Consider the following 27,040-nt stretch of genomic DNA (forward strand, 5'->3'; position numbering starts at 1 on the left):
GTGAGGGACCCAGTGCCTCAGGTTAATATGGTTACTATTTTATCATCCTGTTTTCCCCAGAATATTCAGCCCATTTCCCCAACTTGAGGATATATGGTAAGTGAAAATAAAACCAACTTCAGACAGTTAAATAGGGACACGCTGCTTTCTCTGCAGTCTTTCATGTCAGTGGGGAATCTCCGGGATTGAGTTCCCTTACTTATGATCTATGTATGGATGTAAGAGTTGGTCCATAAAGAAAGCTGAGCACTGAAGAATTGATGCTTTTGAACTGTGGTGTTCGGGAAGACTCTTGAGAGTCCCTTAGACAGAAAGGAGATCCAACCAGTCCATCCTAAAGCAAATCAGTCCTGAATATTCATTGGAAGGACTGATGCTGAAGCTGAAGCTCCAATACTTTGACCACCTCATGTGAAGAGCCGACTCATTGGAAAAGACCCTGATGCTGGAAAAGATTGAAGGCGGAAAGAGAAGGGAATGACAGAGGATGAGATGGTTGGATAGCATCACTGACTCAATGGACGTTAGTTTGAGCAAGCTCCGGGACATGAAGATGGACAGGAAAGCCTGGTGTCCTGCAATCTATGGGGTCACAGAGTCAGACATGACTGAGCTACTGAACAACAACTCGTGGTCCATGCATGGGAGGGCTGTGATGAGACTCTGAGGGATGAGCAAAGACTCCCTCCTCTGGGCCATGTCCCCAGGGCCTTTGCTGTCAGGGCCATGCTGGGTGGAGGAAGGTCAAGGTGTCACGTCCGTCTGTGCCGCTAGCATCACAGTCCATGTGCACTGGTGGGCTGGCTGCCGAAGTCTCTGTCTGCCTTTGGTTTCCCGAGGTCACAAGCTGGGATCCTGGGAAAGTCTGTCACTGTTGTGCCATAATTCCAGGTCTGTGGAGCTCTTGGCTTTATGACAAAATTCTGGGCTATGTTTCTTCAGAATGACTGAGGGAAAGAATCAAAACACCGTGTGGAGTTTCTCCCATATGTGTTGGAAGGAAGGCAGCTTAGTCAAGTTCCTGGGATGCTCTGGCAGGTACTGTCCTGGTCCCTTTATCATTGGTATTAGAAGACTCCCAGGGAGGAATCCTAGGAAACTCAGGGGCAAAGACAGCCAGCGGGCAGCGTCTCCAGGGCACTGTGGCCCCCGCTGCTTTTTCCACTAAGAGACTTAAAGGTCCTGATGGCTTACTGACCATGGGAAAACCCACTGAGGGGTCCCACCAGCTTGGTCCCTGGCCTCCCACAGAACGGCACCCAAGCATTAGATTCTAAATCCAGCTCACGTGCCACTCAAGCTGAGTTCCCCCTCCTCTTCTTCATCCCTTTTCCTGCTACAGACATGAGACTCCTTGGGGGTCCCTTCCCACTGCATCCTGTGTTCTTAGTGCAGCTCTGGGTGGTGGGCCTGCCATGGAGATACAGGTGGGGGATCCTCTATGGCTGGGCCCCTTCCTGTTCACCCTGGGAGCCTGAGGTGCTTCCTACAGGCCTGACGGAGAAGAGAAAGCTAGTCTATAGGGACAGTGGCAGCCATGGAAAGGGCAGTGGGCAGGCCCAGTCTCAGGGTTTATAATCTCAGGGCTTGCAAGGAATAGAATGAGAACATGACTATTCTGCAACATGATGAAATGATGGAGCCAGATATTGAGGATCAGCAGCTGCCAAGATAACAGAGCGATCCAGGCATCTGTTGGTGTGACTCTCCACCACTCTGGACACAGTCTAACCTGAATGGGATCAACGACTGACATGGAGGGACACAGGGGCTGGAGGAACAGGTCACACTACCCCCCAGATGTAATCAACAATGTCTTAACTGTGGGAAACTCTGCAGAGCCATCAATCAGATTTCATTCAAGACTAAATTGCAAGGAAAAAAAAAAGGGGAATTTATAAACTCAAAGAAATCTAGAATATGGAGTGACCAAGAGTGATGAGTGGAATTTATTTGGATTCTGCTTTTTAAACTATTCATGACATTTATGAGACCGAAGGAACTGTAAAAAATGATATTTATGAGACTGTTGAGAATTTGAACATTGGATACTGAATCATATTAAAGAATTAGCATTCATTTTAGGTATGATCATGATAGTGTGGCTGGGTTAAAAATGAGTCTTTTTAGAGACAAGTACTGACATTTGGGTAGATGAAATGGTATGATGTCTGGGACTTTACGGGGCTTCCCAGGTGGTGCTAGTGGTAAAGAACCTGCCTACCAATGCAGGAGACATAAGAGATGTGGGTTCAATCCCTGGGTTGGGAAGGTCCCCTGGAGGAGGGCCTGGCAATCCACTCTAGTATTCCTGCCTGGAGAACCCATGGACAGAGGAGCCTGGCGGGCTACAGTGCATAGGGTCACGAAGAGTTGGACATGACTGAAGGGACTTAGCAGGCAAGTTGGGGTTTCAGATCATGTGGAGGGAGTGACACAGCGGGCAGCGTGGGTGCGAGTCAATAGTGGGGGGACTCGTGGGGAGCATATGGGGTGCGTCATGCTATTCTGCTGACTGCTCTGCAGGCCAACATTCTTCATTGCATGGTCTCCTCATCCTCTGTCCCCCCTCCTGGAGGAGCTCCAGGGAGAGGCACTGTTTCTGTCATCTTGACTTAGAATCCACTTGCCCCCCGCCCCAGAAATACTGACTCTCCAGGGGGTTTGCTTTAAAAGTTCACAACTGTGTGTTGTGTACTTACTTGGATTTGGATAATAGGATACTCATGCTATGTATTGCATCATTATGAGCACTTTTGTGGAACTGGATATCAGTTAATTAACTATTCTATCACATCCCATCCTTACAAACAGCCTTTCAGGTAGAAAGCATCATTCCTTCTGTTCCTAGAAGCAAAAACTGAGATTCAAAATACCAGAACCACCTGGCTCAGTTCTGCAGCCAGGGCTGCAAGGGAGGCACTTGATCTTAACGACAAGCCCACACTGCCTCATCTGGGAACCAAATCCCAGTGAAATGACCCAGAAGGACAGAAATCAATCCTCGCCAAGGTCGGGTATGCTTCAGGCTCCCTTAAGGTTTCTACCTGCTGGGCCAAACCAGAATTGCTTTTTGACCTTCAGACAGAATGTTTAAAAGTCATTTTAAAGCCATCCATCCAGGAGGCAGCTGACAATTCTAATACAGGCTGTTTTCAACGGCTGCTGCTGTTTTATATTTTTAATTGAATGTTTTAAATTTTGTGCTTGCACCCCAAAGCTGCTTTATTGTGAAGCATGCAATTTTATAAATCAGATTTTATAAAACCCAATGATTAAAGCCTCTGATTACTGAGGGGGATGGCAAAAGAGCAGAGATTTCAATTTAGAACTTGGGACCAGAATTTATGCAGAATTTTCACGAGCGCAGTAGCTGCCTTTCCCCACTTTATTTGTATCCTGCTGGTCTGAACAGCTGTGAAGTTGGTAATGCTGACGCATCAGCAGAAACACACCTCATTAGCTTTCACATTGGACTTGGCTTGGGGTAGGGAAATTGTTCAGTGTGTTTTCTTCATGTCCACATGCCCTGCCTGCAACTCACAGATGTTACGATGGCTCAGTAGAGGGGTGTGGTACTTATGGAGTGCATGCTAGCAAAATTCTTCAGTCTTCCCTCTTTTTAGATAAAAAGAACTTTCTGAAGGCCTCCTTATTCTTGTACAGACCTTAGTGAATTCAGTATGGGACATGCTTTCATCTAAATTCAGATTTTAAAACCCAAGATCCATGTTCGGCTTATAGCGGACACTCAGTCAGTTCTTCTGAAATAATTGATGAATCCACCTTTTCAAAAGGGGAGATGAGAGCTCTTGACTCACTGGGGTCTCAAAGCACCAAATGTTAAAAAAAATAAAACAAACACATGAAATAAAAAATGCTGAAAGAAGATGTGTATTGTTGAGGCTTTCTGACGGTGGCATGGATTCCCTGATAGTTTTGCTCTTTGAGAGAAAGAGAAATAAGTTGGCTGCTCCTGCCTTTAAAGGCATTTCCTTGGAGTCTAGAAACTATGGAAAGCCTTTGGGCCAACTCGGCTTTTTTATGGGAGCTGATGTACTGGGGTGTGTGATTTGTGGGAAAAGCACCTGGTTTTGTCATCTTAACTGTGATGTCAGTTACCATCATGGCAATTCCACATCAGGATAACTTTGGGTGAGGTTCTAGTCTTGAAATAGTCTCGTTCAGTCACAAGATCCAGATGCTGGGTCCACGCTGAACATGGACAGTTCCTGAGGTGAAAACTGGGCATCATATTGGGTGGAATGGTGGCAGATGGCTCACAGCCTACCCCGGCCATTGGTCAAGCCAGCTCCTGCCTTCACTATTCCTGTGACATTGGCCAACAGCCACCCTGATTTCTCCCGACAGGGTTCTCAGCCACTAGAATTAATTTTTGTTAGGCCTCAACAGCAAAGAAAACTTGACGTGTCAGTGGCAGACTGCTACCGGATGCATCCACATCAGCAATTTCTGGCAGCAGTCAGACAAAAGGAACTTTTGCCGACAAAGGTCCGTCTAGTCAAAGTTATGTTTTTCCCAGTAGTCATGTATGATGTGAGAGTATAAAGAAAGCTGAGCACTGAAGAACTGATGCTTTTGAATTTTGGTGTTGGAGAAAACTCTTGAGAGTCCCTTGGACTGCAAGGAGATCCAACCAGTCAATCCTAAAGGAAATCAGTCCTGAATATTCATTGGATGGACTGATGCTGAAGCTGAAACTCCAATACTCTGGCCACCTGATTCGAAGAACTGACTCATTAGAAAAGACCCTGACGCTGGGAAAGATTGAAGGCGGGAGGAGAAGGGGATGACAGAGGACAAGATGGTTGGATGGCATCACCGACTCGATGGACATGAGTTTGAGCAAGCTCTGGGAGTTGGTGATGGACAGGGAAGCCTGGCGTGCTGCAGTCCATGGAGTCGCAAAGAGTCAGACACGACTGATTGACTGAACTGAACTGGCAGTGGTCTCCTGTCCTCCCCCTAGAGGAGGCGGTCACTCCTGCAGTCACATGGGCTGGGGAGAGGATGGGCTAATTCGAAGCAATGCAATTGCTTCCGTGGGGGCAGGTGGCTGCAGCACAGAGTATCTCTGCACTGTTTACAAACTCCTCATCTCAACGGTCCTTTTCAAAAAAGATGACCCAGCAGGTTTCTGACCACAGTGCTTACATCTTACGTTAGAGCGTGGGAAGCATCAGCAACGTAACTCCTGATACAGGTGGTAATCTGCCCAGACTCCATGGGGAAAAAGAATGCATGATCTGGCGGTCTAAAACATGTCCACAGGTAATTGGCTCTCCTCTCTTGGAAAGGCAAGGAGTGAAGACCAGACTGACTCTTTTTTAACGAATAGAACATAGCAGAAGGGACAGTATGTGACTTGTGAGGCTGGATCATAGAAGGTGTTGCTGGGTCCTTCCTGCCCTGTCTTGAATCACCTGCTCTGTGGGAAGCCAGCTCCCAGGTATGGGGAGACTGGAATGGTCCTAAGGAGAAGCCTATATGGGAAGTTTTGCCACCTTTCTTATTATGAAAGCGAACGAAGAAACAGCCAAAAACTAGGCTGCCAGGTCCTGAAGAGGGGCGAGGGCAATGTCCCTCTGTCCACATCATCACATAACGCTGAGTGCAGGAAAGAGTTTGGGGAGAGAAACTGAGAAGGGATCTTACTCACTTCATGATGACAATGTAGATGAGATACATCAGCACGAGGACCAAAGACTCCCACCTGTGGACAAGCCAAGAATGGTCAGTTAGCGGAAGCCACCAAGACGCACGTGCCACACCCCAGACTCCCTTAGACGCTCGTGTGATGCGAACAACAACTAAACCTGCCAAGCACGGTAAGGATGAGGTAGACGCGAAAGCCACACACACACAGTTCCTGATCTATACACACGTCCTAGGCAGCGCCCAGCTTTCGAGGGTTTCTTCCTTCCTCCACTTAAAAGGAGAATGCTTCCTCTTCTCTGTTATTTGCTCACTCCAAAGAGCGCTTTGAGCACAGCAAGACTTCTGTCATATTGCTGAATATAAGACTCCATGTATTAAGTCTGACCACAGCTTAATCATTCACTGAAACAATTTGGATACAAACGGCAACCTGGAGGAACTGATAGGCGCAACCAAGGGACTGTTAGCCTAATTGGAGTAAGGCCTGTTAGATGCATTAGATAGTGGGAGATGGAGACAGAGAAGGAGAGATGGGAGGGAGGGAGAAGACAGACAGACAGACACACCTGGGTCAGGGAAGGTGCTGTCAGAAAGGATAAGAATGAATAAGTGGGAGAATGGTCAAGGGAAAAATAATGAAACCTCTGGAATGTACCTTGAACTTTTGATACTTTGAATGCTTCTTCTAGTTTCTTGATTTTAGTAACTTCCAGTTAGAAAACAAGGAACCTGATTTCTAGGTTCCTCTTCAGGTGTAGAATTTAACTAGTCAATTGAGAGCATCATTTTTGCTTCAAGAAAAGGTTCATGAGGGATGGTCTATGGAGAAATTTTAGGTTATGGCTTTCCTGTGCTTTTTCAAGTTCCATGTCTAGAAACTGATCCCGGAGAAATATGTGATCAGACATGAAAAGGACGCACACAGGTTCCTGCCGCAGTGCTGTTTTAGAAGAATGCAGTGTTGGAGAGAAGCAGACAGTCAACTGACAAGGTGGGCTGTGAGTTATGGTGAGTAAGGCCTCGCCATGGGCCACCACCATGGGTCAAGAATGATTCTGCAGATACTGTATGAGGCTATTATAGACACAGTGCTGGTGATGCTGGTGATGCTGCTGAAAGAAGTTGGGGGTCCAAACCACCTAAAGTCTCCAGAAAGAGGCTAAGGACTGACATGGACTTGCCAGGTACCTGCTCTCACTTCCTCCTATGCAGTTTTCACGAGCAAGGCCAGGGAGATGAGAGGGGGCTCCTTCTAAGACCAACAGATGGGAAACCACCTGTGAATCTCCTTGCTTCAGGTTTTCTGCACAAACGCAGCAGAAAGATTTCTGAGGTCAACTGTGATCATAACTCGTTGTCCTTATGGCAGCATAATGCAGAGAGCAGCAACACTGAGCAACATTTAGGCACCTGCTGTTTGCTGAGAGAGAGTGCTGGTTGTGTTAACTGTGCCATGAGTTCAAGTGGCAATGTCTCTGTAAGTTTTCTTGTGCTGCACTCAATCTCCAAGGACATGTGGGGACAATATCACCATTGCATATGGTAACCAGGTCCAGGTGGATCCCACGAGGAGGTTCTCCCTGGCCTCTGAGCTGAGATTCTCCCAGGCATCTTGATCCCTTTCAGCCCATTGATCACTGTTATTCAAAGAAGACTTCCTTCCTATTTCTTATGGGTCAGTCAGTATACAGACCATTTGTCTTAGAGCAAGCTCTCCCAGCTGTCTCCCCCTTGCCCTCTTGGGCAGAGGAGAAAGAGCGGCAGAATATCTTAATACCCTGAATAGCGTGTAACATTTATGTCAATGTGATATGTCCCCCAACACCTTTAATTCTGAAATCACAGTGACGACCTAGGATGCGGAGGTGTCGCTCCTGCAAAGGGCTAGCACTCATTTTGCTGAAAATGAAGATGGCTGGGCTTTGTACATCTTTATTTTTACTTAAAAATGATATAACCTATTATTATTATTTGCATATTCTTTTCCATATGGTTTATTACAGGATACTGAATACATCAGTTCCCTGTGCTATATAGTAGGAACCTATTATTTGTACTTTTTTGCTAGCTCATTCTTAGCTTTAAATAACACCATGCAAGTCGCCTACCTGCAGCATCACAACTGCCTGTTTCTGAGATGTTATCTCAGAAAAAGTAGCTGTATTTTCACATCACTCTACTTCCACAGATCAAATATTTGAAAAAGGGAACAAGAATGCACAGCACGCCCAATTTCTGTTTCCATTACAAACACAGCTGACATGCTCAGAACTCATCTCAAAAAAGGCAATTTGGACATTGACCCAAATGCAAATGTTCCCATATATTTAATTTGGGTAGTATTTTTAATCTATTAGGAAATCACTGGTTTTTCAGAGCTCCAAGTTTATCTTGAATGTTAGGCAGAACTTTAATAGGTTAAAGGTCATGAAAGTGCCTTCACCTCTGGTTCCTGTGATATATATGGTATTCAGAATATGGCAATGTGATCTGAACAACTGGAAAAGTTCATCAAATCTTGTCCATGGCCTTGCCCATGGCTGACTGCAGAAAAGGACAGTTAAATCACATCGTCTAATCTGGATGAAAGATCTGTCTCCAAAGGAAGTGCACTAGCCCAGCCCAAGGGAAACGGCCTCTGCTCCGTTAAAGCTGGTTTGTTTGTTGAGATGGACACAGGGTTCCCAAGAAGTGCTAGCCATTCCAAGCTGCCCTGACATTTCCCTTTCTTTCCTAAACCCTGATTCTGGTTTTAAAGATACTATCTCTGAAATACAGCAAGGGGAACTTGGAAGGGGAAGACAGGTACTTACCAGGAAACTTGTTCATCATAAATGAACTGTGAAAAAGAAGATAAAAAAAAACAGAAGATTAGACACACACATACATGCACACACATGCCTTATCACTGCACTTTATTTGCCCTCTTGGCTGGTTGGTGGGAACCAGGGCTGGGGCTGGTTTGGAGTCTGAAGCGTCTGTGGGCACTCCCCTCTGTGCTGGTTGAGTCTCTGGTCAGTGTCAGTGGAGGGAGGTCTGCTGGCAGACTGGGGTGGGCCTGGCTCGGAGAACAGAGCATCAGCCCATTTTCTGTCCGAGGATGGAGTAAGAGGGAAGCCCAAGCTTGTTATGTATAGAATTTTGGGTCTGGAAGGCAATGCAGAGCTTGGTGGGGGTGTCCAAACAGTAGCCACTTGTGGGCCGTCTGGAAGCTGTTTGCATGTCTCTGTGCCTTGTACAGCACCTTCAAGCTCTTATGTAAGCATTTGGGTGTCTAGCGGAGAAGGCAATGGCACCCCACTCCAGTACTCTTGCCTGGAAAATCCCATGAACGGAGGAGCCTGGTGGGCTGCAGTCCATGGGGTCGCTACAAGTTGGACACGACTGAGTGACTTCACTTTCACTTTTCACTTTCATGCATTGGAGGAGGAAATGGCAACCCACTCCAGTGTTCTTGCCTGGAGAATCCCAGGGACGGGGGAGCCTGGTGGGCTGCCGTCTCTGGGGTCGCACAGAGTCGGACACGACTGAAGCGAGTTAGCAGCAGTAGCAGTAACAGTGGGTGTCTAGGGACTCAGTATTTTCCAATCAGTCAACCTACTCTTTCATTTCCTCAAAAGAACTTATTTTCAAAGAAAATTTTGCATCACAACTGGAAGTGGAGAATCAACACCATGTGTAGCTGCTGCTGCTAAGTCGCTTCAGTCGTGTCTGACTCTGTGCGACCCCATAGACGGCAGCCCACCAGGCTCCCCCGTCCCTGGGATTCTCCAGGCAAGAACACTGGAGTGGGTTGCCATTTCCTTCTCAATGCATGAAAGTGAAAAGTGAAAGTGAAGTCGCTCAGTCGTGTCTGACTCCTAGTGACCCCATGGACTGCAGCCCACCAGGCCCCTCCCTCCATGGGATTTTCCAGCCAAGAATACTGGAGTGGGGTGCCATTGCCTTCTCTGCACCATGTGTAGAGAGAGAATAAAAATGCATGCAGTAACGACTGTGAAGATCCTGGCTGGACGCTGTTAGCTGCCCACGCCCTGGGCCACGGGCCTGCCGTATGTGAAGGGAGCTTATCAGGGTCAGAGGCAGTGGAGAACACACAGGGCCACACGGAAAACCTCCTTCATCAGTTAGGATGCAAAAGAAATACACAACAGGACTGAATTTATTTAAGCCCTGATCCATATAGTAATAGCATCTAAAATCGCTTCTTATTTTGGGGGGAAAAGTGGTATGATCTTGGCTCATTGATTTACACAGGGAATGGGGCTACGGAGAACATGCATTGTTTCCCTGAGATTGCTCACTTAGCTGGAGAGTTGGTCCTAAAACCCAGCCCTGGCTCTAATTTTCTGTTCCTTCCATGGCACCCTATTTGCCCAGATGGCATGGTGTTGAAGCCAAATGAGTACCCTCTGTTTCATTCCAGCAGGAAGCTCTTTCTTTGCCTACACTCAGGACATGACTGATTTGGGCTCAAGCATCTCTGAGTGGCTTTCCATCAGGCCGGGGCCCACTGGAGTCTCCAAGGCAGAAGCATCCAGTATAGAGGGTGATCATGGCACTGAGATGGTTAACTTGGCTAACAACTGGCATCACGCAGTCGCTGGCGATGATAACCACCACCAGTTGTGAGAGACACTGACAACCTCAAAGCCCAGCAGGTGCAGCTCAAAGGCTCATGTGAGGACCTCCCTCCAGTCACCCCGAAGGCGTAGAGAGAAGGATGAGGAGAAAGTGGCCACTTTTCTTGGTAACTCACTGTTCCCAACAAGACACCGAAAAAGACATTGATTCCATCAGGTTTTGTTCTTTTGTCATCTGTCGTTATTGCATCCAACAGGCTGGCGTTCGGATGAAGATGTCAAACCAGAATGGGAAAAACGAAGTCAAGGAAATTGCCCTATGACCCAGGTTGGATGGTACAGAATCCATTCCAGTCGCTTTTATGTAATCATTAGCTTTCAAAAAGTCCAAGAAATCATGGAACGGAACCAATGACTGAAGTTGGAAAATGTTTTCTATTAATTGAAGTTAATTCAATATCAGTCTTGGGCAACAGGATAGAGCAATCAATTTGTAGCTACTTAAGAGAGCACAGGATACTGATAAAGAGTTGATTAGATGACCAATTTCATGTGTGTCTCTGGGGAGGGCAGCCGGCACTCCACAATATGAAAGCAGTTCTAAGGAAGCCTTATTTTGTGACATATGACAGATGGGGGTAGGGCTCTGTATGTTTTTAGCTATTATCTTAATGATCATAGCAGTGAAAAAAACCCAGAATGGGCTTAACTGTGCAAAGAATTCCAAAGTGAGAGCAGAATTTACAGGGAACACAATGTCAGAGAAATAGTGGGGCGCCCCATTAAAGGCAAATGGCGTGGAGGGAGAGAGAAGCAGAAATTTCCAGACAACAGAGGCAATGGTGCTGCTCCCTGACCCTAAGAGCCCCAAGGACTAAGCCACCCTGTGGCCCACTTGAGAAAACGGTCTGGGTTTGATCTCCCTTCCTCAAAACGATTGGGTGGAAACACCAGGGGCCTCCAAAAAGAACAATACAATGGCTATAAGGGGCTAGCAATCAGGCCTTTGAGAGCATCTGAATGGAAAGAAGCTTGTTTGTGGAGAGGAAGACCTGCCTGCGGAGTCTGGCGGCGCCTGGAGGAGGCGGGTTGACTGATGGTCGCCCACACAGGACATCTGCCCTGTTCACCGAAAAAGTCCTTCCAGGCAGCACATCTCCAGGGCATCCCGAGGGAGCATGGAGCCAGCCTGTCTCAAAACTTCCGATGCCAAGGACGGTGTTTCTCACTGGGTGCTGCTGATGGCTGGACGGAGTGGATTTCTTATTCCTTAGAGGTTTTATTTCATTTAATTCTTCTAAGACATGTGTTGCATATCCCTCTGTATTTTCATGTCCTCTGTGAGTAAAAGAAGACAAAACGATTTCCCCCACCCCCGCAGGCGGGGAGACCAGGGAAGAAGAAAACCTGCATTCACTCTCCTCTCCTGAAATGAGAAACGCGCCCCCAGTTCCAGTCGGCTCCCACTAGGTGGCGCTCACGGTCCAGTCCCGCACCTGGCCCCGCGGCCCTGGAGGGTAGGATGTGATGGAGGAGGACCATTCCCCTTTTGGGCTCCAGGACATCTTCTGGGCAGAGGGCAAGCGCCTCTGGACAGACAGCTTCCCGCGGGCGCCTGTGACCAGCCCACCTCGGTCACGGGGCGGGGTCACGTTCGGGAGGCAGCTCCTTTCTGGGGCTCTGGGATGCTGATGAGCGGGTCCCTTATTTACACTCACATGCGATCACTGGCCCTACTAGGGTGCGGATGGAGCTGACCTCGAGCTGACCTTCCCTTTTTTTCCCGGATGTTGCAGCGGAGCCTTCAGGAAGCAGTGACAATTTATTTTCTTGGGCTCCAAAATCACTGCCAACGGTGACTTGCAGCCATGAAATTAAAAGACTTACTCCTTGGAAGAAAAGCTGTGACCAACCTAGACAGCGTATTGAAAAGCAGACAAAGGTCCCTATGGTCAAAGCTATAGTTTTGCTAGTAATCACGTAGGGATGTGAGAGATGGACAGTAAGGGAGGCTGAGCGCTGAAGAACTGAAGCTTTCAAATTGTGGTGCTGAGGAAGACTCTTGAGAGTTCCTTGGACTGCGTGGAGATCAAACCAGTCAACTCTAAAGGAAATCAACTGAATATTCTTTGGAAGGACTGAGGCTGAAGTTGAAGCTCCAATACTTAGGTCACCTGATTCGAAGAGCCAACTCATTGGAAAAGACCCTGATGTTGGAGAAGATTGAAAGCCAAAGGAGAAGGGAGTAGAGATGAGATGGTTAGACAGCAACACTGACTCAATGGACATGAATCTGACAGGAGATAGTGAAAGACAGGCTGCTGTGCTGCAGTCCATGGGATCACATAGAATCCGACATGACTTAGCGACTGAACAGCAACTACTTGGGGAGGTAGCTTTCTGTTCTTTGCTGTTTGGCTGAAACCAGGCCCACGATATCCCCTGTAACACATGTCGCCCCAGATTTGCTGCAGAGCTGGTCCTGCCCTTTGACCCACATGTGGTTCCTCCAGATCGACCTCAGGCTTCACCCTAGGCTTTCCAGGTGTTCCAGGGACCAGCTAAACGGGAATTCACAGGAGTGAATATGAAAAAAACACTTTTCCTCCAGGCCTCTGGGAAATAGATGGGCTACCATGGAAACCAGCTTTTCAGTGTTGGCATGTGGTCTAGAATTCTTCCCAGAGACAGGCTTCCATCAGACATGTGACTCCCTGGATGACAGAGCATCCCAGATACTCGAGATGGGACACCAGGGAATGGACCGCCAGGGGTTGCAGGCCAGTGAGCCGGAGAGAGGGGCTGGGCTGGCCCCGCACTGTTCGGTGGCCTCGGGTTGGCTGGTTGTAGGTGGTAACCACGGCCGGGTGGCTGCCTTGCTGAAGCTGAGACCTTGTAGCTGGAATCATAATCACTGGCACCATCAGAATTTTAAGCAGTGAAAGTAAAAGGAGAAAATCAACACCATCATTCTCTTTGAAGAGCCTGAAACCTTGAACATCCTCCCCGCTGGGAAGGGAAACTGCTCCCTGCGGATTCTCCTTCCTCGGCTACAGGTGCCCTCAGGAGATGTGCCGTCTTGGAGGCCTGCCTTCCCAGGCTCTGGGGCCGCGGCTATTCCCTCTAAGAGGAGTCAGATGGGAAACACTGGAAAACAGCCGTGAGGCATGGATATAGTTTCCACTTGAAGGGTAAACAGGAATTCCCACGTGAGATCGCCAGCGGGCTGACCTGACGGTGTGGGGGCTAAGGGAGGGTGGCAAGGATAGCTGGTGTAAAGGCAGGGCTTGAGCAGAACCTGGGCAGGGATTAGGGGAACAGGGGGCCCTTTGGTTTGTTTGAGGAAATTGGACGTTCTCCACATCCTTCCCTGTGAGAATCTTCTGGCTGCCACAGTCATTCCCACTTTGCCGGGCCCTGAAATGGAACCGTGAGCATGAGGACCTCAGGGTCTCCAGGCTGGAGCGAGAGGAAGGGGCCCGGTGGGGACAGGCCACGGAGGCCAGGGCCCAGAGGACGGCCATCCCTGTGGGTGCCCAGTGTCCCTCCTCTCACAGAAGGGGGAGAGATGGCTTCTGGATCACGGAAGATGAGTCATCTTAATGAAAGACTCCCAGGAGAGGGAGGCTGATGTTCAGTCTCCGGGTAAAGAGGTGTTTCGGGCGCTTCTGTAGAGGCAGATGCATGTTAGGTGCAGTAAAATCAGACTGCATGAGGCCGGTTTTGTTGGATGAAAAACCCGAATTCTTTGCTGGGCTTATATAGTTGTGCATCTTCTTTTCTTGCTCTGGGAGACCTGAGTGGGGGGCAGCTACCTCACCTCGGGGAAATCCTTGGATTTCTAGAGCCTTGGTGTTACCATCTGTAAAATGGGACTGCTATCACAGCAGCTCGAGAGGTCATGAGCATTGAACTAGGGAGCCTTCATCGTCAGGCCCAGTGCTGTGCTCAGTCCTGAGAAGTATGGAGCCTGTGCTTGTTAAAAGGGTGAGGAGGTGGGTACACTTCCCATGGAAGGGTTTGCTCTCCACATCCACGCTATCCAGACGATAGGCGCTAGCCACACGTGGCCGCATGCACTGAAATTAATGAAATAAGGTTCGGCTCCATGGTCTCGCTAGCTGGCTTTCCAAAGCTCAATGGCTCAATGGGAAAAGCATTTGCAAAAGAACAGATACATGTCTGTGTATAACTGAATCACTTGCTGTCCACCTGAAACTGGCACAACATTGTGAATCAACTACACCCCAGCATAAAATTAAAAAAAAAAGACCCCAAAGGCTCACCTGCCTGGTGGTACCATATGGGACAGTGCCCTCCAGGCTGTCTTTGGTGGTTGGGTCAGCTCACCTGTCTCTCTTTGTCCCCATGGAATCGCCTTCAGAGTTGGGGGCTGCATTGAGTGGGGGGGAGCGTTACCTCAGATAAGCTCTTTCTGCTGTGCCAGCACTTAGATTGCCCCTGGGGCCGCCCAACTGCCAAGGCCCATTTGGCTCTTCTCCAGGAGGGAAGCACCCCCCAGGCTGGATTTGGGAACCCCGATAAGTTATCTGGAGCCTGTCTCATGGGGTCCCTGGCTACCCCCACCCTAGCCAAGCTTCCCTTCTCCTGATGCTCAAAATCCTTGATCTTGAAGCAGAGATGAAGGGTAAAAATAAAGCATTCCTTTTAGGGCAGCTGTTAGATTGATGATGAAATGAATCATTTGCATTTATGTAAATTACATGATTATGTAAATTACAGTAACATTTCAATAACGGAAACTATCTGGCCTGCTGGAATTTGGAGAAAGCAGACAAGGAGGCCAGAACTCTCACAGTCAGTTGGGGGTGGGTCCTTGGTGTGAGAGAGAGGCAGCCAGAGGGCCTGTGAGGGCCTGTGGACTATCCTTCAGATGGGCGTGTCATCAGGCATGGGACAGCAGCCAGGACTCTCTCAGGACCTAAACGGTGACATCTCTCTTGCAGAGAGAGACCCAAGTCATGGGGCGAGCCTCCTGGGCCACGTATGGCTTCTCCAGGGCCGATGCGTCCCTGTAGAGTGTCCCCAGGACTAAAGTGGGCACCTGACGAGGCAGGAGAAGGGCACTGAGTGGCTCACACTATATGCTTCAGAGGAGGTGGGCTTGAACATCAGCAACATAGAAACAAACTAGAAAACAGCAGAGAGCAAAGGGTAGGTGCCTCCCAGACACCGAACGGAGCTCCTTGTCTCTAAGCTAACTGTTTGAAGCTCTGCTGGCTTCAGAACATCCCTGCTGTGTTTGTGCTTTGGGGCCTGGCCTCTGCATCAGCCTCCAGGCCAGCTGTCAAGCAGTCCAGGTAGGAGCACCCTATCAGCTCTCCCTGGCCCAGGGGCCCCAAGTCTGTCAGAGAAGTCGACTTTCCCAGTGCTTCAGATCCCCAGCCCTTACGGATCGTCCTCAGGGCCGCTCTGCCTGAGCAAGTGTATTTAGAAGCAGCATCTGGTCCCTCTTGGTTGGGACTTGCCCTCCAGGTGAATGAGCTCTTCATTGTGGCACCTCGGAGGCCCATCTTCTGAACATTTCAGAACCGTAAAAAGGGGAGAGAGTAGAAAGAACAAACCCAAAGAGCTTAATTATTTGGCTGGTTGGTAATTCTTTCTGGGTAGGAGGAGAGCTTCTAAGTACAGGACTTTTCAGTGCCCATTGCAGGGTCCAATGGAAAAGCTTTGTGTTATGCAAGGAACCACCCCCGCCCCCCTGCAAAAGTGATGATGTTACCATGACACTAGGGGACACATAGAAGGAGGAGACTAGGAAACCTTGACAGAAAGATACAGCATGTGGAGCAGAAGCCTGGGGCTGGCGCATGGAAGGGGTCTGGGGACACCGAGAACCCTCCTTTGCTAAGTACTGCTCTTCGGGTATTAGACTGTTTTGCTCCTCGTGCTGTTTGAAAGTCTCATGTGAAAAGGTCTCCAACAACAAACAGCTGTCAGAAATCCAGACCACCAAGCTGCCATGATGCCTCCCTTTTGCAGCTCTCCAAGTGTATTGGAGATGACACCTGCCCCGCAGCAGGTGAACATCTGAGGAAATAGTATCCGACTGTCTTTGAGACTGAGTTTCTGCAAGTGCAGTGGGCGCTGCTGGCATCAGAATCATGACGGAAGATCCTGGTTGAACTGAAGTTTGCTGGGTCCAACCCCAGGCCCTACCGGATTAAAAACCTCTGGGTTGCATGTTTCTGAGAGGCACGCAGGGCATGTCAGTGCTGCTGAATTTGGAGGGACACCATTAAAGTCAAAAGAACCAGGACCAAACCCCCATTATTCAGACGTTTTCTTTTCCATACTTCCTAACAGTGGAGAAAGGTAATTTTTCTCAAGATCATAGTAATCTAGGCTTGACGTTGGCTCAGTAAATACCCAGTCCAGTCTCTAGGTCACAGCACAGAGTCACTTGCTGTTGACTGTCGCCACTGAAGGGAACACAGAGCTGCCGGCGCCCCATGCCCAGCTGGCTCAGCTCTGATTCATCCACAGTAGGTGACTGCTTTGCTCAAAGACCCTGCTCGCGTGAGCATCACCCGCAGCCCAAGGAAGCAAAATTGCCTCACTTCTTCACAAGTCATTAGCGACGATATATTTGTTCTGTCTCAAACACGTCCAGATACACTTAACAGAAGACAGATTATTTCACACACAGTTCTAGGAGGCGTCTATGTGAAAATGGAGTGAAGCTGATATCCGCGAGTCTACTGACAGGTGCGGACATCACGGAGTCCTTGCTCCTGGGGTAGGGGTGGGTCTTGGACTTCACTGTTCTGTCTCATTTCCTTGTCTCTAGTGGGGGTGGGTGGGCATCTCTCTAGAATTCAACAAAGTGGAGAACTACTTTCATTACCACCCCCCCCCAATACATCTCTTGAAAAATATGACTTTCACAAATCATCCTAAAATACCTTGACAGCAGAAGAGCTGAGCGCATGTGATCTATACCAGGTGGGACATTGCAGGACAGAGCTCCTGCAAAGCATGTTTCAGCAGTCTGGGCTGGGTGAACGGAGGCCTCTAGATCCGGGGTGATTGAGCCTTTTCCACAGGTACAAGAACACAGAGCTCATGGGTGTCCTCAAGTCTGCTGACTGGGAATTATACAGCGGAGTGTGTGTTCATCCCAGTGTGGGCGTCTGAGCCCTGCTCCTCCTTGGGGCTGGTCTCCACTCTCCTGATCCTCTGTCACCCTTGGAATGTGGGGGCTGTGGTTGTAAACCCAAGATCTTTGCTGTAGGATTTGCTATTGACTGAAGTACCCACCTGATTCCTTGGGCAAAGTCTTGTATTAAATGTCACTTTTGACTTATTTGCATGTGTGTATGTGTTGGTCACTAGTCGTGTCCAACTCTGTGACCCCACGGACTGTAGCCCACCAGTCTCCTCGGTCCATGGAATTCTCCAGGCAAGAACACTGGATGGGTTGCCATTCCCTTGTCCAGGGGATCTTCCCGACCCAAGGATTGAACCCTGGTCTCCTGCATTGCAGGCAGCTTTTTTACCATCTGAGCCACCAGGGAAGCCCTATTTGCATAGAGATTTACAATGAAATACTGTACAGGTAAAGGCTTTGTAAACAGGTAAGTAAATCCTCGAGCGGATCTATTCCTGTCCGGTAGGTGTGAAAACTAAGACCTGGAGAGACTGATTCCTCTAAGGTCATGAGAGCGAGTGAGAGAACGACCAGGAGTCAGAGCTCCCACCCTCGTCAGCGTTCTTTCTGCTTTGCCGCCCTTCTATTCCTGGATGGCTCAGCCTGGGTTTGTCCCCACAGGAGACCTGGAGCCACTGCTCATTTAAACAAAGGACTGTTATTTGCAGGTGTTCTTTGTAGAGACAGCAGTTGCATGGCTCTGAGGACTGATGGAGGTGGTAGGTAGGGGGTGGCTGGCAGTGATGCTACGTGTTACGTTATACTCTGCAATGAGCTCTGTCAGTTCGGGCCAGAGATAAAAAGAGCCTCAAGTAAGATGGGCTACAGGGGGCACACTGCAGAGATCTTTACAAAGTGAAAATCCATAGGACAATGAAGCAATGCATATGTTGGGAACTGGGGGAAGATCTGTTTAATATCCTTCCCAGGCTAGGTGGCTAGGATGGGAGTGGGGGGCTGGAATACAGGAGGAGGTCCAGCCTTGGGGAAATCATTCTACGTGTAGAGACACTTGGACCTGGGACATGAAGGTGTCCAGTAGAGACACCCACCACTAGGGACACAGTGTGGGTGTCCCCATGAAGGTGGTAATGGCCACAGGGAGTGTGGGACAGGCAGGATGAGGAAGGAAGGTCGATACCCAGGGACACTGCAGTGAGTTACAGTGGAGCCTGTGAGGAAGGTGAGAGCAAAGGATCATGAGAATCCCAGGAAAGCAGCAGGGACGCTCATGGAGCCAGGTGAGCAGAGCCACCTCCTGTTCTGAGCACCGGAACCATCGGGCTGGGTTCTGGGTGACCAGAGCACCTGCCTCTATGCACCTGTTCCACCTGGAGGAGTCCCAGGTTGCCCCGAGCTGAGAAGGGTGATCGGGAGAGAAGAGGCGAGGTGCCCGGCACACACTTACCACGATGAGCGCGACCACGGACAGCGTGTAGTAAATGGAGTCCCTCAGCAGGCACCAGGAGGAGAGAGCCACGACCTGGGGGGAAGGGGCGGCAGGTGAGAAACAGGACACGGACCGTGCGAGGGACACAGCCCAGCTCTAGCGTTGCAGCCGGTGACGACCCAGATACAGCTCAGCGCTTCTTTCTCTGCCTGAGGCCCAGTCCATCTGCCAGTCGAAGGAATTCACTCAAGGTCTTCAGGCACAGTAGTCTGGTCTCCTGAAAATCAGGTGCCAAGATGGGTTTGAACCTGCCAGGACTTCATTACGGGGAGATGCCCAGGAGAGAAGACAGGGAGGGAGTGGGGGAAGGGGGAGGGCTGCCCAGCTGTTACTCCGATCTGGCCCCCAAAGGAGAGGCAAGGCTGGGTTAGATGGACTATCTGAGGAAGGTTCTGCAAAACCAGGTCGAAGTCTCCCAGGAATCCGCCAGCCTCGGTATCCCTGATGCCAAGGAGAAGGGAGGAGCCTACTGACTTGCTGTTCCTGCCAGCACTCTGCCCAGAGCTGGGCATGCCCTTCTGAAGGCCCCCAGCCTCTTCTCTCATCTCTGTGATATGCCTGGCCTTGTTGGCACTTGACCTCTGGCTTAATCAGAATTTTTAAAAGATTGATTTGCCTATTGATGTGGAGAAAATGCTGTCTTAGAGGTGGTGGCTCTGCTGAGACCAGTGGACACTTTGCTGGAGACTAGGCAGCCTTGGCCTCTTGTGTGTGGACTTCCTGCAGGCGAAGGAGACCCCTGGCGCCGCAGGAGGGGAGGGGACGGGCAGGGCATTGTGGGTGGGGGGCCCTGTTCTGGAGGAGAGTCCTCTCCCCTGGGTAAGTCCTTCAAAGTCTTTCATGGAGGGAAACCTGGCATTTTCCCTCTGTTTTGCAAAGAAGGTCCATTTTTGCAGACTCGCTGCAAAAGGAGCCTGGGAGAGTCCCAGGTCGGAGGTGCCCCCTGGGCTGTCATTCTCACTCCCTCCCACCTCCCTAGGAAAGTGTCAGCCACCCCATGGCCACAGGACTCATCTAGCTGCCTTTGCCCTTGCCTCATAAGCGGAAAAGGACACAGCAAATGCCACTCTGAGCTACGATAAGAACAGGGACCAAAGACAACTGGAAAAGGGATTCCAGGAACGCCACCTTTGGTGTCTCTTCCCTCCTGGATGACTGGGTCCAGCTGTAAAGAAAAGATCAGGGCAAAGCCAAACCAGAGAGGGTATTCTGGATTCAAATAACATGAAAGATATGGTTTAAATAGAGCTAAAAATGAATAACGAGGCCAGCCTCTTTCTGTTAACACACTCTTCCACCACTGTAGGGACACTGAGTATTTTCTGTGCTAATTTTGCCTTGCTTGGTTTGGTATTTGCAGATCCAAGTTTCAGATGAAGGGCTTGTCAAGAAAAGGACTTGCGCCACGAGAATCTCTTTAGAACAGAGTGTCCTCTCCAGCCTTTTATCATCTCTCCCTGGACTGTTTACTCTTTGAGCCTGTGGCCGCCACTCACCATCTAAGGAAGAGGACAAATTGGACTAGATTGTCCATGTTCCATCAGGTCATAAAAGGTGGTGAATATTTCAAAATTTATTATAATTAAGCAAATGGACTTAAAACACGTGGCAAGTATCAACTCTGAATTTTCTTAAAGATCACTCGGATTTCTAGTTAAAGATAGGTGGACTAAACACCCCAGTACTTCTGCTGTTTCTTGTTATACTGTAACAGGGTTACAGCAAAGGGATTTTTTTTTTTTTTTAAACAAGAGATAAACCTGGGAGAGAAAGAGACTAGAAGAATTGATCAGAGCAACAAAATTTTGAGCTGGAAAGCAGAACAATTGAACAATCAAAGTCTTTCAGCTGGCAGTGGACCAAGCTCTAAAAGTGGTGGTAAAGGTGGCCTGAAAACAGGATGGCGGCAAGACTGTTGAAGAATTTAATCCCACCTAATACTATTACAACAGTGTTAATCAACAATCCTTCGATATAAAATAAAAAAAAAAATTTTTTATTTAACTGCAAACTTCTTCCCTCACTTCAAATAGACCAGTGACTGTACATCCCCCAGCTTATCTGAGGCAGGAGACCTGGCATTTACAGAAGAGAAGTTTCAGAAACAGAGGAGAGGAAATGATTGAATAAATAATTAAAGGAAAGTTCTCAGAAGTTAAGGACTTCCATTTTTCTGACACAAAGGACAAAAAGATGCACACCAAGGCATATCATTGTGAATATTCTGAATACTGGAACCATAAAAGAGTCCTAGAAGTCACTGGAGAGAGAAAAACAGGATCATATACAAAGAATAATATTTTATTTCTCAGCCAGAGAGCTGAAAGCTAGAAGACAATGGAGGAGTAACTTTGAAATTAGAAAGGAAAATGATTTCAACCTGGAATTCTACACCTGACCAAATTGCTCATTAAGTGTGAGAGGAGAACAAAAATAAAAGTCAATTATCTCAAAAAATTTACTTCCTACATATCCTTTTCCAAAAAGCTACTAGAAGATTGCTCCACTAAAATCAGGGAGTAAAACACTTGTTACATAGAATGTTGGCAAAATAAATCCTTACATCAAACAACAAAAATCTATTGTAATAAGGAAAGATCTCCAGAATGGTGGTGAAAGAAGATTCTAGAGAGATGGTAAGAGGAGATTCTAAAAGAAATTTTGCAACTGGTCAGAAGACACAACAGAAATGGCGCCAGGAGGACAAAATCAATGGGATGTATTATGGTTCCGGACCCACAGGAAGGAGACTGGACAGCGCTGGGGACAGAGCACTGCAGCCTAAGCAAGTGAACAACAGCAACAGAGACAACCATACACCATGGGGAAACACAGAGTCGTGCAGGAAAGGAAGATGAATCATTGCTGGTATTGGCTGAGCAATAAACAGTGGTCACACAGTCATAATAAACGCAGTGTAGACTGCTGTCTAAGTAAATTAATGGTGTAAGTGTTTGATGAGGATGGAGGGCTGGGCATTCGGGGTGAGCAGGGCTGAAAAAGACCTTAGCCCTCCTCCTCCAGACTGTAAAGCCTTGGAGAACACTCGAAACTGAAAGGTCAAGTCACTGCTCTAGAAGCACCTGATCTGGAGACACAGAGTGAGTATCAGGAACAACCAAACTAGTGGAAAGCGGTTGCCTCTGAAGGGTGGCAGGCTGGCACTGGCGGGGCAGGAGGGGGCTGTCTTTCATAATAAGCTGCCTGGAACTGGTTGCCTCTTTAAGCTCTGTGTGTATAACTTTAATGAAAATAAAAACTAAAATAAAAATGAGAAAGTGTAATGCAAGTTATCCATTTAGATTTACTGCTCTAAGAAATACACATCCCATTAGGTCTAAATGTCAGATTTGCCTGGATACTGATCTACTGCATCTCTTTATAAATAGAATAGTTTTTAATGTATAGACCATCTCCATGTTTCAGCTCTAGATTCAAAGCCTACAATTACCAAAACCAATTAAAAAAATTTTATTTATTAAATTAAAAAAATGAAATTTAGTTGATTTATAATGTTTCAGGTATACAGTAAAGTGATTCAGTTTTATATATATATATATATTCTTTTTCAGATTCTTTTTCATTACAGGTTATTACAAGATATTGAACATAGTTCCCTGTGCTACACAGTAGGTCCCTGTTACCTGTTTCATACAAACAGTATGTATATGTTAAATCTCAAATTCCTAATTTATCCCTCCCTACCCCCTTTCCCTTTTGGTAACTGCAAGTTTGTTTTCTATGTCTGTGAGTCTATTTTGGCAAAACCAATGTTTTTTCTATAGAAGCAATGAACTGGAGGACAAGAAAGGAGTCGAACCAGAGAAGAATAATTCTCCACACTCTCAAGGGTATTAAAGCATCCTTGATTCTGCAGCATCTATAGTGAAAGCTGTAACCATGACCTGGTGTCCTCTACTTTCCTCTTCTGTGACCACTCCTCACCACAATAAAAAGACTTATCTGACACTTCCTGCAAACAAGAGGACCCGGAAGGTTTATTTCATTCAGTCCTACAGCAACCAGTAAGGTGGGCACTGCCACCCTCACTGGCTGGCAGTGTGGGCATGGCCAAGTTGAAGTCTTGAACACAACAGTTCAACTAGCAGTGGGATGAGGGCTGGGATCTGAACCTGAAAGCTTGGATCTCATGGTCCTGACCCCACACACTATGCTACTGTGAGTAAACAGAGGCAGGGTGAAAGCAGACACCCATCTGTCACATCCCGCATGGAGGTCTTCTTTTCTCCATGACTTCAAGCCATTTGGCAGGGGCATTTGGTGAGAGATCAAAAAGCAGTGATCACAGCTTCCCAGGTGGCTCAGATGGTAAAGAATCTGCCCACAGTGAGGGATACATGGCTTCAATCCATGGTCAGGAATATCCCCTAGAGGAAGAAATGGCTACCCACTCCAGTATTCTTGCCTGGAGAATTCCATGGACGGAGAGGAGCCTGGTGGGCTTACAGTCAATAGGGGTGCAAAGAATTGGACACGCACAAGTGACTAAAACACTTTCACACACTCACAGCTCAATATAAAAATACACTGCTTTAAAGAGAGCCCGAGCAAGAAATCAAGGCAGAAGGAGTGACCACAGAGACTGCAGACAGGGATATGGATGTGCTATGGACATATCCCAGGAGGGAAGGAGAAAACTCGGAAACTATTCCATTTAGGTAGTTTTTGCTTTCCTTCTTTTTTTTTTTTTTTTTTAACAGCAACACAGCTCATTGTTTGGTGATGGAAGTGTTAGCTTTTCCACAGACATGGATACACTGATATTTATTTGGGTCCAAGCCACTCTCTCTGCTTCTCGGTGGGGGGGCTTTTATCTCTAGATGGAGGCCAGCAACCATCTGACTTAGGCCCCGAATGCACCCATGGGCACAGAGGGATCTGTCAGCACCCTTGCATCAACATGGGAGGCTCTTTGGCATCTGCCGGCAGACAGCATCTTCTGGAGCACTCTGCAGAGTGAACACGGGTCCCCAGAGAAAGTCAGCAGTGAGTGACGCTGCCCTTGACCTCATTAATCAATAATACAAACAGCGAGAACTGTAAGAGGTCGTCACTGGCAGACTCCTCTGTAAATTAAAGCCAGAGGCTCTGTTCTTACCCTTTTGCTCTAGGAATCCCTCCCAGCTGGAATTGCATCTTGATATTTCTCTTCTATTTCTGGAGTGCATTTCGCACTTCTTCTATTGAATATGCAGCTTCAGTTTCCTGCTTATAATTTCATTTAATTTCAGAGTGACATGAGGCGAAAAGAAAAAAAAAAACAAACCCATACTTCTAAAACAGAGGAAAACACCTCCTCATGTATTCAAATGCTGAGTGATCATTTGGAATTCTGACTCCTGCTAGGGAGTTAAAATTAATTGTTTATGATAGAACTATATATTTTCTGTGTATGGATTTGTATTGCAAATCTATATATATCTATTGATATATATGGTGATACATGTACATCATACATGTGGATAGATGGCATATATAATACAATTTAATATTTTTTCCTTGATGGAGAATGGGATTTGACATCGTGGACACATTTTAAAAAGAATAAATACCTTCAACTCATGAACACTTTGCCTTTTTAAAAACCCGTTTAAGCAGGCAGAACACCATAAGTTACATGATATAAACATAAAACTGCTATCATTTCAGAGAAATGTTGTTATTTCACACAAATTTCATGGAAAAGGGATTTGAAAATCATAACATTAGTCTTGTTCCAAGCTTTTGAGCTGACACAGATCCCACAGCCAATTCTTATCTCAAGCAAGACAGCCATGAGATTTGGAGGAAGGCTGGGGTTCTAGGGTATCCCTCACATGGTCTGAGGGCATCCAGTGGTGCTGGGGGCCAGAGCAGGTGAGGGACAGGTGGACACTACTGTCTGTTCATTATTCAAGTACCCGTTCAAAATGCTTCAATCCTGGGAAAAGTTGCCGAAATACAAATGGCTCCTGCTTTCTGGAAATTTTCTACTGAGAATGGACAGTCAGAGTCAGGCCATATAAAAAGACAATAATAAACTGCAAAATACTATGAATGTCCTCTTACTACTCTTTGCAAACAGGAACAGAAAGTGAATTCATATTTTAAATTTTACATTTTTCCTAAGGAAACCCACTCTGAGTTCTAGTTTCATGTAAGGAAAACAAATGACAAGTGAAGAAGCTGCTCTTGGAGACATATTTAAATAAAGACGAGGCCACGCTGGGACTATGCAGGCATACAGCAGTCTCCTGATGGCTCTGCACTGACGGAACCGAACAACCGTCAGGGACGCTCGAATGATCCGAAGTGCCCAGGATGCAGAAGCACCTTCCCAATCGTTTAGAACATTTAGCAGGAGCTCTCATGTTGGATGTAAATGCGGCCTGCTAGGCCTTCAAAACTTGGCAGCTCAGAGTGTTCTTGCATTCATCAGAATTCTCAGGGAGACGGAGCCACCTTAAGGAAGGACTGTGTGGGCTTGTGCTCCTGGGAACGGGCGTGGGGCCTGTGGTCACTGCCAGACATTGTCGCTCCAGCACTAGGGACTATATGAGTTTACCTATAAAAGAAGGGCATTTAGGGTAATTTCAGGTCATCAGATGTGTTTTCTTGGATTCACCCAGAATCAGAGCCCAGGGCAAGATTTGAGTGCATATACTTTATTTGGGAAGTGATTCTACGAAACACTGTTGGGGAAAGTGAGGCAGGTAATGAAAAGATAAAGACAGCAGCAGGTGACTGGGGCGAAATCCTGGTGGGGCGTTATCCTGGGGGCGGGTGCTATCCTGATGGGGCGTGATCTGGTCGGGTGCTCTGAGGGACCCTGGAGAACATGCCTCTTCCCTATCTCCTCCAAGGGGAGAGTGAGCTGGGGTATTTATCCACCTACTTCCACCAGTCACTGCTTGAGGGCTGCAACCAGAATGTTGATTCCCTGGCCAAGAAGAGCCCGAAGATAGAGGAATGCAGGCTCTGGCACGGGAAAGTCAGGCCAGTGGGAACTCAAAAGGTGAGGATGAGGGGTCATGGGAGGGGACACCTGCAGTGTCTGCTTTAACCCTAACCATGGATTTACACAATGATCCAATAATCTGAGTAAGCATTCACACACACACATTTTGTAAGCTCAAAAATACAACCCATTGTCTATACACATCACACCTTTTTTATCCATTCATCTGCCAGTTGACACTTAGGTTGCTTCCACGTCCTGGCTGTTGCAAATAGTGTTGCAGTGAGCATAGGGGTGCATGTGTCTTTTCAGATTATAGTTTTCTCTAGATATACACCCAGTAGTGAAGTATCACATGGTAATGCTTATATGTGGAATCTAAAAATGCAACACTTACTGGGCAGACCCAGATCCACAGACACGAAAAACAGATTTAGGGTAACCAAAGGGGAAAGGGAGGGAGGGATAAATTAGGATTTTTGGAGTAACAGATACATTAATATATATAAAATAGATAACCAACAAGGACCCACTGTGTAGCACAGGGGACTAAGGTCAATATTTTGTAACAACCTACAGGGGAAAAGAAAATTCTGAAAAAGAATAAATAGGTCCATAGAAACCACCGCAGTGAGAAGCCTGCGCACCACAGCGAAGAGAAAGCCCTTGCAGCAATGAAGACCCAGCACAGCCAAAAATAAATAAATAGCATAATTTTTAGAAAAGATGCTGGGAAACCACCCTTTTGTACAGTGTAGAACCAGGCCAGAAAATTCCCGCTCCCTTCCAAGTTTTCCTACTTGATCTATTGAAAAGACAGTATAAAGAATTCTAAAGCACAGTGAATTTATTTATTTTTAAATTTATATCATTTGGGTTAGGAGCCAGGTACACATCAGAGGCAAGTATTTCCTCATTTTATCAATGATGATGCCCAAAAGGACAATGTCTGGGCTTGAATGATCATTTTACTCTCTTGATCTGTAACACATCCTCATGGGACTGGGGTCTCCAAAGTGCAGTGGGGCTTCTCTGCATTTGAAGTGTTGATGGCTGCTGCTGCTGCTAAGTCACTTCAGTCGTACCCGACTCTGTGCGACCTCATAGATGGCAGCCTACCAGACTCCTCTGCCCATGGGATTTTCCAGGCAAGGGTACTGGACTGGGTTGCCATTGCCTTCTCCAGAAGTGTTGATGGA

At 47.5% G+C, this 27,040-nt stretch overlaps 1 protein-coding gene across 1 annotated transcript in view; it reads right to left on the reverse strand.

Annotated features, from left to right (window-relative positions):
- SLC24A3 (solute carrier family 24 member 3) overlaps nt 1-27,040 on the reverse strand; it is a 430,346-nt gene that overhangs the window by 27,474 nt on the left and 375,832 nt on the right. The window contains exons 7-9 of the mRNA XM_006077251.4: nt 18,842-18,916; nt 8,493-8,518; nt 5,681-5,734 (exon numbers count right to left, since the gene is read on the reverse strand). Of these exons, the coding sequence (XP_006077313.2) occupies nt 5,681-5,734; nt 8,493-8,518; nt 18,842-18,916 (155 nt within the window). The remainder of the gene's footprint in view (nt 1-5,680; nt 5,735-8,492; nt 8,519-18,841; nt 18,917-27,040) is intronic.

This window comes from Bubalus bubalis, chromosome 14 (genome assembly GCF_019923935.1).
Source record: "Bubalus bubalis isolate 160015118507 breed Murrah chromosome 14, NDDB_SH_1, whole genome shotgun sequence".
NCBI lineage: Eukaryota > Metazoa > Chordata > Mammalia > Artiodactyla > Bovidae > Bubalus > Bubalus bubalis.